The 14,514-nt window shown below is 39.0% G+C and overlaps 1 protein-coding gene across 2 annotated transcripts in view; it reads left to right on the forward strand.

Annotated features, from left to right (window-relative positions):
• LOC149836903 (ARM repeat superfamily protein) overlaps nt 1-14,514 on the forward strand; it is a 178,948-nt gene that overhangs the window by 151,502 nt on the left and 12,932 nt on the right. For both annotated transcript variants that reach the window (XM_090005654.1, XM_090005655.1), the window contains 2 exons: nt 13,828-13,965; nt 14,092-14,139. In XM_090005654.1, coding sequence (XP_089861780.1) covers nt 13,828-13,965; nt 14,092-14,139 — 186 coding nt within the window. The remainder of the gene's footprint in view (nt 1-13,827; nt 13,966-14,091; nt 14,140-14,514) is intronic.

Here is a 14,514-nt window from a genome sequence, read left to right on the forward strand (position 1 = left end):
GCATCGCATCGACGCGGGTGCGACACCTGGTTGGCCAAATCCCTGTGACATAGTATATAACTATATTTTAACACCCTCAAAGTTACGATGTGATTACCGAAAGTTTATTAAGTAAACTTCTTCATTAAGCCCTCTATTGAGAAAGGCACTTTTGACGTCTAACTAGTACATAGGCCACTTTTTTGTGGAGGAAACAAATATTAGGGTTCTTAGACTAGTCATTCTTGCTACCAGTGCAAAGGTCTTTTTAGTAATCAATTTTATATTCTTGAGCGTACCCTTTAGCAACTAACCTATCTTTGTATCTTTCAAGAGTACCATCACTTTTAGTTTTGACCTTAAATATCCATCTACATCCTATGGGTTTCTTTCCTAATTCTAGGTTAACTATCTTCCAAGTGTTGGCCTTATGAAGGTCATCTAGTTCTATATTCATGGCTTCAATCCAATAAGGATTGTTTTAGCTTCATGGTAATATTGTCCTGGACAGAGCCTTCAGAATGGGGCATGTGCAGTGCAGAGCTCTACTGAATGAAAAATGTATCGAGTGTAGGAACGTGCAGTATGCGTTGGCTTGATCAGTGACGTGCGGTGGTAGCATGACATGCGATAGGCAACAATATTGTTGTTGCTGCGACAGTGTATGGTGACGCATGGAACATTGTTTGGTTAATCTATGCCAGCGGATCAAAAGATGTTGCCTTTGTTGATTTGGTTAAGGACTTCTCGACTTGGATGAGTGTTCCATGTGTAGTGTTTGAACGTACAAGGGTGCATATGGGTTAGGGTTAATTCCTCAGGGATCACCTTAGGTGGTTCCAACCAAGTATGGTGACTCGGGGCTAGGCAAGTGAATGCCTATGGGCAAGCGAACGAGTCTGGGTGATGCTCTTTGCTATGACATGCAAGCATCAACTGGTCTAAGGATTGGCGATCGCAAGGCCCTGTCCCTTCAGTGGTGAGGTTATGATGGGGGCGTGCCCATGGGGTCACGATACGCTCCATGTCACGCAAGGCTAAGGCGTCCATGCATTGTTTGGAGGTGTTGGTCGGTATGGGACGACTATGCACGTAAGTGACATGGACCAGGTAGAATACGCATTTGGAGATGCGCTTGATCAGCTTTCTCTAGTCGCTACTTTTCTTGATTTGCGAGTATTCGGGTGTGTATGTTATGTTCATGTTGGCAGTTTCATGCGACACAAGTTTCAGGATAAGGCCTTGAAGTGCAGATTTGTGGGGTATGCTGATGATTATAAAGGGTACAAATGCTATGATTCCGGGAGCAAGCGTATCAAAATATTCAAGAATGTTGTATTTGATTAATTGAATTTTGACCACAATGTTAACACTCTTCCTGAAATTGTAGTATTGATGATGTTTGTCCTTTAGAATGTAACCAAAGAGATGAGGAAAACATGTCTGATGTTGTACAAAGGACTCAGGTGCCATTTCAGATCCACTCTTGCCTCCCGAAATGTATAAAGGCATTGTTTACTCTCGACGTGAGAAGCGGACTCTCCCCAATTTTGATCAGGAGATGAAATCCTCTTCTGTTTTTGTTCCATCCTCTGTTCCCAAAAGATCTACTCGACCTCGACATCCTATTGATAGATGAGTAAGTTATGAGAATTTCACTATGGATTTTCAACTCTTCTTAACCTCTTTAGGTAAGGAAGATCAACCCATAACATTTTATCAAGCAACAAATTCTAATCGATGGATTGAAGTTATGAATGAAAAAATGGAGGCTCTTCATGAATGTGACACTTGGGAGATTGTTCCCTGTAACGCCCTGAAATTCTAACCCAAATTTTTGAGGATTTTTTTTTATAACAGTGGAAACAAGTAATATCGTAGGGTTAAGCATTCTGGAACATTACAGTGGAGAGCAAGCCAAAACGTTTATTTCATTTCACTATCAATGAATAATGATATCAGAGTCTTAAAGACATAAAATGAACTCAAACTATCCCTAGAACAATAAATTCAAAATCTCGATCCGATGCCTCATTTCACAGTAGCTCATAAACTCTATTCTTCACTTGAAAAACGATAAATTGATAGGAATTAGGCTACAATTGTCTCACTAGGAATTACTGTAATTTTTCTTGCAGGTATATCATGTGTCAAGTATGTGATGTGGGTGTCGTGTGTGATTTTCAGCATATACAGGACTAAATAAAAAAACTATTCAACAACAATTACATGTATATCATTCAACTAACAACCACAACATTAGCATGTATAACATTTAGCTACACATCAACATGATTCAAATATCTCACATGTTACAATTTCTAAAGCATGCTAAAAGTACAAAACTATATTCTGAAAGAGTTATGAAGCTATAAATCTAGCAATTTACTCAGTGTGATACCTAAAATGTTCTAATTAGATGTTTATCTTTAATTATGTCGCGGGTACACGCGGGCTGAATCACCCGTAACGGAAGAGAACATTCAGGGGTTTATTATTCAAGGATGTCTTATTAACCCGAACGTTCTAACCGAAACTGTAAATCCTAAGGGAGCGGCCAGTGACCGAGAGAACCTCCCAAAGGCCAAAATCAAAACATGATGAATCCCTAACTTCTGCAGAAGAACATGAAGCTATCACCTAGGACACATTTGGTAGTCCGGGTCCCCCAACTCTGAGGACTGGAGACCAACAAGTCACTTTAGCTTGAAACAATTAAACACATGTCTTCAGAGTTTTGTATCACCTATACTCTCCAAGGTAAGCCCGAATTTAAGTGGGTTAATCTTTTCATTTATTTAAATTTCCCAAAGTACATGGGCATTTCCCCAAACTACCTCTTACTATCATAGTAGTAGGTTCCCAACCTTAGTCATTTTACCAAGGCATACACATCCCAATTTTTTTTCATATTGATTGCACAAACCCACTCGAAGTGCTTCAATGTCTTTAAACCAGTCAAGCACGAATGCCCCGGTGCCTTTAAACCAGTCAGGCTCACAAAATTTAAATTTAAGTTTTTTAGCAGTGTTACTGACATTGGGTGCAAGCTCATTAACCCAAGTACCTACATCAGGTACTCAACCCATATTGCCTATTAGACAAGATTTCCCAAACACACACTCAGATTGCTTCGGTGCCTTTAAACCAGTCAAGCACACAAGCCCCAGTACCTTTAAACCAGTCAAGCACACAAGCCCCAGTACCTTTAAACCAGTTAGGCATAAATTAAATTTTAATGCACTTATGTATTCATGTTAAACTTGAGGATTAATGCAGAATCCTTTATACCCTGTCTTGGCAACCCAGGTACCAGCAATAAACCATAACGATTACACATGAGGGAAAATAATCCTTTAACATAGTCCAACAGATGCATACAAATTCAGATGCTTTAAAGTATATTCCATGGTTGTATCATAATGAGCAAATATTCATGTATCATATTACTCAAAAAGGAACCTTATGTTCATGCTGCTAAAAACAATTGAAAGTTCGATACAACCGAATACAAGGAAGTAAGTAACCAGAAACTTCAATGTTCAATATAAATATTTTACATGTTGAATTCCAACCGCCAGACTTTACATATTGCAAGAATGATACTACTAACTCAGATTTATTGTCACTTCTCACTTAACTTACTGCAACTTGTGCATGACACAGGTCTGTAGCACACTTTATGTATATATGCAGGGTCGTATGTAACACAAGTTCACAGGAATTAATGCATGACTGTGAATGGGTTAACCAAATCTTGACAAACATAGTAATTACAGAAATTTTTCCGCAGATATAACTTCTAAATGGTTTTGTTCATACCCCTACTTCCGCAGGACCAATATCGTCCCTTAATACTAATCAGGAAGTACTCTAATGAATTTGTTGCAGACATTTTAAGTCAAAGAAGACAACATTCATCACTTAAGTTTTATCTTTATGGTCACATGTCAGGATTAAGACAATACTATAACCTAATGTCCAGGCCAAGTACGCAGATTAGTAGAACAACTTTTGCATTCAAGCCTAGAGCATGCAGAATCAGAACTTACTATGTATAGACGTTTCAAAATTTAAGACACACAAATACATGGTTAATGTCATTCAGGAGATATACTAAGTACACCCAACATTTACTCATGGAAATAACAGAACTAATCGTACCCTAGTGCAATTACTTGGTTCATTACCCTCTCATGTTAAACAGGAAATTTGATAGTTTGGTTTAATAGTTCTATTTCTACAGCCAGGCCCATATTTTTTTTTTCTAAATTTCAAATTATTTCCGCATAGGATTAAAACATCCCACACAGAATATTGTTCTCATTATGAGTTCCTTTAAGCAATATACCAGGAACTCTAATTTCACCACAAGATTCTCAGGTAGCAAATCTTAGGATTCAGAGGTACTTTATTTATTGATTTAGTTGTATTTCATCACTCTCCATTGGATTTGAGGAGAAATAATATAGCAATACATACTTTAGAATTTATACTGAACCTATTTACTATTTAAGCAAGTTTGATTATGTACCTTAAGTAAAAGACAAATCATTTAGAAACACAAAAGGAAACATGACAAACTACTGATGGGAACATTGTAAAACTGATTGAACTGAAGCATATAAAAAAATACAGAATCCAATTGTAACTAGGATTTCATTAAGCATGCTATCCTTCACAGATAAATCTTAGAGGCACAGACAATAATAACGGCTTGTTCAGATCCAATGTGCATGGAAAAATTAAAGCACACGCAGAAATCACCAAGCAGCTCGGCTACCCCTCGGCCTATCAAGCAAAAATTTCGCCGAAGACCACCACTCAGGGAGACCGGGAAATCTCAGTTTCCACGATTTCAAGACATCTGCTCTCTTCAGAAATCCGAACTCATCAAGGGAACCCCCCCCTCCATACTTAGCAGAATACCGGATCCAAATACCTTTTAACTGTGGGACAATCCGAAATCCCCCAGATCAGAGATTTGGGATTTCGGATTCCCAAATTTCCAACGCTTGGGTTTGGTAGCTGTCGAAACCCCCAACTCGCCGATTTGGTGTTTTCGACATTCATGAGCCAGGGTTCCATAGCAACCGAAAACCAGAAGGACCCCAGTCGCTCGAATTAGGGCTTCCCTGCAACCCACCCCAACATGCTCGAACACCCTCAATACTGAAAAGAAAAAGTACAGGTATCCTACCTGTTCCGGCGAGAGGGAGAAGGTTGCCGCGATTGGGAGGTCGTCGGCGTTGACTGCTCCACTATCGAGCACGATCGGGAGGAACAGGGAGAAGAGAGGAGAGGAAGAGGCAAAGGGAGGTGTAGGGGGCGTCAGTTGCCCGTGCTGGCGCGTGCAAAAACGAGACAGAGATGGGAGGCAGATGGAAGAGGGAGGTACCGAGGGAGGAAGAGGAGTCCGGAATCCCTCTTTTAGTAGGAGGGTGGCCTCCCGAAAAGGGAGGGGGCTGTTACTCGCTCCCCGACGGCTGTGCTTCGGCTCACCCCCTCCCATGCGCTATCAGTTAGGGTTCACGCTGAACCCTAACTTTCTTTTTTCTTTTTCTTTTTTTTGTTTTATCGGGCAACCCATATCGGGTTGCCTTTTTTACTTGTTTTTTTTTCACTACGTAGGGTACGGGCCGGATCCAAGACCCGGGATCCAGCAACGAGGTGGATCTGCGGTTCTCTTGCGATGTGGATCCGCATGTTGGATCCATATGGATCCAACTATGGATCCATACATTAAAATTATTTCTATATTTTTAATATATGTTTATTATTATATTACTATTATTATTATTCATTTTTCTAATATATATAGACCCTAATTGATATGGATCCTGGATCCAATCTATTTATAATTCCCTACAAGCGATCCGAATCTAAGGATCCAAGGTTTTCTTTATACTATGAATTTGAACTATGGATCCAAATTAATATTCATGGATCCAAAAGACTCTATCGTGGATTCCAACAAATTATTATAGATCCAACATTAAAAATTTTTAATTGGACCCATACTATATTTAAATCTCCGACGTCCAGGATCCAAACAAAGTAATGTGGATCCAAACATTGCATAGGTTATTACAGATCCCAATAAAGTGTTATAGATCCGATATAGAAATTTTCTTATTAAGAATCTGATTTAAACTTCGTTGATCCGCTTCATTCATCCTGGATCCAATATCAAATTTGATCCTGATAATGAGGATCCAATATCAGCGATCCAATCCATTTGACCCCAATCCATTATTAAATATCAAATTTAGTGATTCGATATCGAAGATCCAAAAAGGGAATATCAAAAATCCAAACATGATATTATGAATCCGATAATGAAGATCCAAACAAAATATCCGATATCCGAATAACACATACAGTAATAAAAATATCCTTATACCAGTTCAAGGATATAAATTTCAAGTTTATTTATCGGATAAAATTCACGGGTATTACAGTTCGCATACCATATGATCGAAATATGGTTGGGTCCAAGTGGGTGTATAAAATAAAGTATAAGTCAGACTGTACTATTGAGCGATATAAGGCTAGATTGGTTGCCAAGGGATTCACCCAGGAGCAAGGACAAGACTATGATGAGAGCTTCAGTCCGGTTGTGAAAATGAACAGTATTCGAATCATATTATCATTGGCTATTGAGCATCAGTAGATCATCAGTCAACTGGATGTAAAAAATACATTCCTACATGGAACACTGATGGAGGAAGTGTACATGGAGCAACCCACTGGGTATGCGGATGGGAACTCTAAAGAATATGTGTGTAAATTAAAAAGAGCTATATATGGTTTGAAGCAAGCCTCTCGATCTTGGTTTGACAGTTTTTCTCTTGAAATAGAGAAATATGGTTTTAGTCGATCTCTTCTTGATCATTCTCTCTTCATATTCAAATGTAAAGACACAGTTACCTTATTATTTATATATGTAGATGACATAATCATTACAGGTAACTCTAATGAACATATTGAGCAGGTCAAAGAACTCCTAAACCACAGGTTCAAGATGAAGGACCTTGGTCAACTGCGATATTTTCTTGGAGTAGAAGTTGATAGAACTATTAAAGGCATGGCACTTACACAACATAAGTATACTATTGATGTTCTCAACAAGGCAGGTATGAAAGATTGCAAGCCTCTAAGCATGCTCAATGTACTTCATCAGAAACTCAGTTCTTAAGATGGAGATTTGTACGAGGATCCTACAGGATATCGTAGGATAGTAGGGCTGCTTCAATATCTCACATTTACTCGCCCTGATATTGTCTATTCAATCAATCAGGTATCTCAGTTCATGCATGAATCGTGCATTGGACATGCGGAAGTTGTTAAACGCATTCTTCGATATTTGAAGGGTACTATTGGGGATGGTCTTCTGTACAGAAAGAGTATGAATGAATGTCACATGCATGAACTTCTTGTTTACACAGATGCAGACTCGGCAGGAGATCCAGATGAGTGTAGGTCAGTCTTAGGATATTGTGTTTTTGTTGGCCTAAATCTTGTCTCTTAGAGCAGTAGGAAACAAAGGGCTATTGTCAGGTCGAGCACTGAAGCTGAATATAGAGCAATGACAACTGCTATAGCTAAAGTAACATGGATCAGACGTCTATTGACAGAAGTAGGAGAATCCATATCTAAATGTATTCTCTTATATGACAATCAAAGTGCCATCAACATGTCATTCAATCTTATCCATCACAGTCATGCCAAGCATATTGAAATTGATCAACATTTTGTAAGACAAAAAGTCGAGGAAAAGAAAATTGAACCAGAATTTGTTCGGACTGCTGATTAAGTTGTTGACTTGTTTACCAAAGGGCTTATCAGGGACAAATTTTGGATGTTGAAAGGCAAGTTGTTCATGGTTCAAAACCATGTACAACTTGAGAGAGGATGAAAAGAAGTCACCATTCACGACTGGGTATCCAAACCCAATTCAAGTTTATTTAATTACATATTTAAGCACATGTTCATTAATGGCATATTGTAAATTTCTCTTGTTGTGTAATGGGTATTTTCATACCCTAGTAATTGTAACAACATATACTTAGTGGGAAGCCAATATCGCAACCTCCTATTGAGGATTCTGCAGCTTTCACGTATTCTCCCTTCATCTTGTGCCTAGTCTTGTGTATGAGAGAAGGAACCAAGGAACCCACGATTTCTATCAGTGCGTAGGGCCAATGAAATAATTCAATACATGGAAAAGTGTTGGTGTGCGACATTTGATTGTTAGGTTGGCCATATTGGGCAGTCTGGCGCATTGCGGGTTTGCGAAAAATTCTATGCTTGTGACAAATTAGCATCAGAGCAGAAAGATTCACGGATACCTTGTTGTTCGGTGAGTGCAACATTGAAGAGGGCAATGATGGTTTGTCTTGTTTACGCGAATTTGTGCAGCTGAAGTGTGGTTGATCGAGCATAGAAGCAATTTTTTTGGCAGGGTGTTATGGGTCATCTTGTCGATGGTAAGTAAAAGTGTAAGGTTGGTGTTTAATTGGCTAAGGAAGCGTGTATAAGCCAAAGATTCCTACCACTTGTGCGTCAAGCTCGCAGGTGGAGCGTGGCATTTGCCTTCCAGGAAATGCACGTTAGATTCAACTAAATGGATTTACACCTTTGAGTATGGGAGACTCAATTGAACTTCTATGTTTTTTCTCGAGATTGTGGGTTAACAGAGTGCCCATCTTGAGCATAATACTTGTTGTTTTGGTCATTTGAGTTTGGCAGTTCCTTTGTGGATTGTGTGTGCGGAAAAAGTCGTTCGTGGCTCGTCGGTTTGGTTCTTGTGGGAACATGTTTGCTGGCTTCGGATGAGAGTTGCATCGTGCTAGATTCAGATGTGAGTTGCAATGTTGGGCCGTGAGTTGCCCCTTGTGTGGACGAGTGACACAGAAGACACTTTGAAGGACCATTTTGGGGTGAAACGCAAGTAGACATTCCCCACTTGAGGACTAGTTTGGACCATTGGAAAACTACGCGTTGGTGCTTTAAGGGAGTTGATATCTCTATGGCACGCGTTGGTGGTCGCTCTTCTCTGTGAGAACCACAAAGGTCTTGGAATTGCCCTTTACTGGGGTCAGAAGTCGCCCCAGTCATGAGCGTGAAGATAGCAAGTTTGTTGTGCGGGCGAGGATGACCCGTTTGTATATGGGACTACACTGGGGCTCCGCGAGCGAAGAATGCTCAATGTTGATGGAGCGGACGATCGTTGTTTAAGTGATTTGAGGCGTGTTGAGGAATGAGACTTAGTATGCTAAAGGTTGCGGCGATGGCGGATGGAAACCAGAACAAGTTGAGTACGTTGAAGAAAAGAAGGCCAAAGATAAGTGCAAAGGGAAATTGACATGTTAGTAAAGGCTGTGTTCTTACCTGCCCCGACATTGTCGAGGACGACAATGGTTTGGGTGAGGGAGAATGTCCCAGACTGAGCCTTCAGAATGGGGGCATGTGCAGTGCGGAGCTCTATTGAGTAAAAAATGCATTGAGTGTAGGAACATGTGGTATGTGTTGGCTTGATTGGTGACATGTGGTGGTAGCATGGCATGCAATAGGAAATAATATTCTCGTTGGTGCGACGGTGTGGCGGCACAGACGTGGAGCGTTGTTTGATTAAGCAGTGCTAGCAGATCAGAAGATGTTGCTTTTGGAGATTTGGTTAATGACCTCTAAACTTGGATGAGTGTCCTACGCATAGCATTTGAACGCATAGGGGTGAGTATGGGTTAGGGCTAATTCTCCAAGGATCACCTTAGGTGGTTCCAATCGAGTATGGTGACTCGGGGCTAGGTGATTGAATCCCTATGGGTCTCTTCGCTATGTCATGCAATCATCAATTGGTCTTCAGATTGGGGGTTGCAAGGCCTTGACCCTTCAATGGCGAGGTTATGTTGGGGGCATGCCCATGGGGTCGCTATACGCTCTATGGCACAAGAGGTTAAGGCGTCCGTGTGTTGTTTGGAGTTGTTGGCCGGTATGAGACAACTATGCACGTAAGTGACATGGACCAGGTAGAATACGCATTTCGAGATGCGCTTGATCAACTTCCGCTAAGTAGCTATGCATGAAGCGGTGCACAGGGCCAATAAAATGATTCGGCACATGAAAAAGTGCTGGGTTTGCGAAAAATTCTATGCCGGTGACAAATATGATGGTTTATGATAAGAATGAAGTGTCATTAAACAAGCTCTATAGTTTAGAATCATAGGACACAAACCTATTTGGTGGTTGACGCTTCTATGGGTAAACTTTGTAAATACTTTTTATAAGCACAAGGTTGATCTCTTTGCTCGCGACAGGTATAGACATGCATATCATTAGAAGAATTTTCAATCACATTATCATCATTATGAGATGACTCTAAATTATCATTATCATCATGATCTAAAGAGTTATCACAAATAAAATTATCATCATTTACCTCACAATCATTTGGTTCATAAGAACTGTGTTCTTCCTTCGGTAAAAGATCAAATAAAAAGGTAGTATACTTCTTTATCCTTTTTATCAAAACCATTCTCATGTTTCATGAAAGTCACATATTTAGAAACATATAATTTGTTGTTTTTAAGATCAAAACACTTATAACCTTTTTGAGTTTCACCATACCCAACAAAAACACATTCAATGGCTTTTGAAGACAATTTGTCATTTTATAAGAAAGAACAAAACATTTGCAACAAAAAATGCGTAATTGCTTGAAACTGGGTGTCATGTTAAATAATTTTTCAAATGGAGAAGTATTTTGTAAAGAGGACGAAGGCATTTTTTTTATCAAATAAATTGAAGTCAAGACGGTTTTGGCCTAAAATTTTTTAGGAATATCTTTAGAGATAAGTATGGTTCTAGTGGTTTCTATGATATGTCTATGCTTTCTTTTCGCCAACCCATTTTGTTGGGGAGTTCTAGGACAAGATCGTTGAATACAAATTCTATTTTGTTTTAAATAGTTTTGAAAATCCTTTGATATATATTCTCTACCCGAATCCGACCTAAGTATAGAAATATTGCATTGAAATTGAATTTTAATAATCATGTGAAATTCTTTAAAACACGAGAAAACATCCGATTTGAAGTATAGAAAGTAGACCTATACATATCTAGTGAAATCATCAATAAATGTAACATAATAAGAATAGCTATGGGTCCCTCACATCCGAATGCACTAACTCAAATGGCTTTTCTGAAATAAAGATTTTATTTGAAAAAAAAATGATTTCATTTTCCCAAGAATGCAATCTTTGCAAAAAATATCTTTTTCATTTAAAAAATTCTCCGCAAAAGGGAAAAGATATATCTTAGATAAGCTTGGATGTCCAAGTCTTTTATGCCAAGTTATAATATATTTATCTTGGATATAATTACAAAATGATTTGAATGAAAGAGACAAAAAATTCATAAAGTAAAGGTCTTTTTTCCTATGCCCTTTCCCAATCAGCTTCCCTGATTGGAGATCCTGCACAAAGCAACATTTAGATAAGAAGGAGATTTCACATCCATGGTCGAAAATTTGGGAAACAGAAAATATTTAAATTAATTTAGGAACAACTCTAATTTTTTAAACAAAGAATTTTTGAAAATCTACAGATTTGACTGTTTTGATTTCTAAAGATGTCCCATCGACGGTTGAAACATGATAATTTTGAGTTAGTGCATACATCAGAAAGAACATTTTCATGCGAAGTCATGTGAAAGGAAGCCTCTCGAGTCAAGAATCCAAGAGCACAGACATGGAGTTTATGATGAAGTAATAACGACACCCGTAGTTGAAGATGTCTTGAGGAATTGTTAGAGTGCCTCTCTTATTTGACAAATGAAAATTTTAAGATCTCCATTTGTCTCTTTACCTTTCTTTGATGTAGATTCTGCAACCGAAGCCACCTTTTTGTTCAGTTTTGGGCATGCCAGTTTGATATGTCCTAGTCCATTACAATAGTGGCAAATGATTTTTCTTGATCCTTTATTGTAATTTTGCCTCTCAAAATGTGAAGGATTGTATATCCTCACATTGTTATCAGGTCTAGCCACAACCAAAACTTTATCTCCTCCTTTGATGGTCATTCCAAGACGAGTTTCCTCTTGACATATTTCGGCAAGAGCCTTTTCAAGAGGCATTGCGGATGATCTATGTAGAAGGGATGACCTAACTTGTTCAAACTCAGGGCATAGACCATGCAAAAATTGAAAAAAATGTTTTTCATTTGTTCATGCCTAAGTTCCACGTGCGCAACGGTGACCTGTTGAGGTTCAAGGAGTGCCAACTCATTCCATAGAGAGCACAAAACACTAAAATAATCCCGGACACTTATGTCCTCTTGTTTAGTTTTAATCTTTTCTTGCAAGAAATATTGTCTTACAAGGTTTTTTTGGGTATACATACCCTTTATAAAGAACTATATCTCATTTTCCTTTTGAAATTTGGCAGTGTTGGCACATATCTTAATGTTTGCATTATTCATAAACCATGCTAAGATTTTAGCATGATTGCTTTTTCAATCCTCTACCTTCATTTTATGATAATAAATTGCTTTGGTTCGATCTTCTCCTTCAAGAAACTTTTCTACGCCTCCTTCAAGTTTGGTGGGCTTTAGTAGAGGTTCGAGAGGTGCTCATCACGTACCCCCAAAGCTTCTTCCCTTTGAAATGATTCTCCATTGCTGAATTCCACATCATATGGTTAGTTCCGTTGAGTTAGAAGGCGAGTTCAACCTTTGATTCAGGCCCATGACGAAAAGGAAGAGAGAGAATGGTAGAGAAAGAGAAAAGATGACCACGAACACTCCAACCGCGATCAACACGTTCCCTTGATCACTACGATCAACACGTTCCAAAGTCCAAGAACCCAAGAACAATGTGCTTATGCACAAATATGAGTCCACTAAGGGACAATACAAAAGGCAAAGCCAATAGACAAGCACCAAAGTGCATACAAAGTCTACAAAGAGCCAAACAAGAGAACAATATAAAAAACATATATGTTATTCACTTCACAAAATGCTTAGAAAGCATTAGCATTTACAAAGGGAAAAGGCCCTATTTATAACCACAAAAGAGAGAGAAGGGAGGAGCCCAACTAGTCGTTGGGCTAGCCCCCAAATGGTCATTAAAAGCCCAAAATGCCCCTGATGGGCGTTACCTATATATATATATATATATATATAAAGTGGTAGCTGCACAACCCTTAGGTGCGCAGCTACCTACGGGATCACGCTGGCCATCCATCGCAGGGCTTGATGGATGGCCAATGCAAAAAACGTTAAAAAATGCTAAAATGCGCGTTTTAGAGGTTTTAGCGGTGGTTTTTTACCGCCGCTAAAGGTCCCAGCGGAAAATGGGACCTTTAGCGGCGGTCAAAACACTATCACTAAAGGTCCCAATTTCTGCTGGAGCCTTTAGTGACAATTTTTTTACCGCTGAAGGTCCCATTTTCTGCTGGGACCTTCAGCAGTGGTCAAAAACTGCCGCTAAAGGGGAAAACATGCGCAAATAGGATGTTTTTTCCCCTTTTCACATTTTTTTTTTGTGGCCATTCATCACGCCCTGTGATGGTCGGCCAGCGCAATTGTGCAGTAGCTGTACACCTGAGGGTTGCACAACTACCACTCACTCACTATATATATATGTGTTAACACTCACTTAGCAATAGCTGGAGATTTTGATGTGCCCTGTATTTTCTATTACATGGCTTTCTCTTCTCAGATTATTGTGTTATTTGATATCACCTGGATTATGTGCATGATTCATCTTTTCTCATCATCCCATTTTACAGTTGCTGTCTCTGTAAATATTAGCATTGTAATGGTTGTTGCTGCTTTTATTTATAATCAGGCAGCTTTACATGCCCTTGGAAGCATTGTAGGTGAAGGTAGATCAACAGACAAAATGTTGTTAAGCGATCCTTCCGAAGAGTGTCTGTGCCAATTGATCTATGAGACAGCTGCCACTAGTTCAAAATTGACGCCATCGGTTGATTCTTTGCTACTACCAGTTTATTACTGCATTTGTTTGCACAAGCATGCATGCATGTCTATTTGTCTGCATGCAACAGCATTGCACGCTAAGGTTCCCTGTTTCTCTTTTGTACTTTTACAGGGATTGCTTCTTTCAGTTCTGCAACAGGATACAGAAATTCGATTGGCAGTAAGAACCTCGAGACTTCATATAATCTTCTGTTAGATAGGCTGCATATATTATTGAATATCAGCTTTATATTTCTTTTCTGGGCATTATAAAGAATGGCGGAGCCTGTTGAATCTGAAGGGCCCTGAGTTTTCTGTAGTTTTATGTTTTCTCCAGTTTTAATATTTCTTTTCCAGCCTCTTTTGCCTTAATGGGCTAGTTGGGATACATTGCTGACCATGGTATTAAGAGATTATGATTTGGGGTCTGGATCTCAGATTGGATCCAGATCCATGATATTGGGCGTGTCTTATTTGCTGTGTTATTACTGTTTTATTATTTCTTATAGTGCCCTTGTATTTTATGTTGTGTTATGTATCAGTTTTGGGTATGCTT

Source organism: Nuphar pumila, chromosome 5 (assembly GCF_984573655.1).
Source record: "Nuphar pumila chromosome 5, dmNupPumi1.hap1.1, whole genome shotgun sequence".
NCBI lineage: Eukaryota > Viridiplantae > Streptophyta > Magnoliopsida > Nymphaeales > Nymphaeaceae > Nuphar > Nuphar pumila.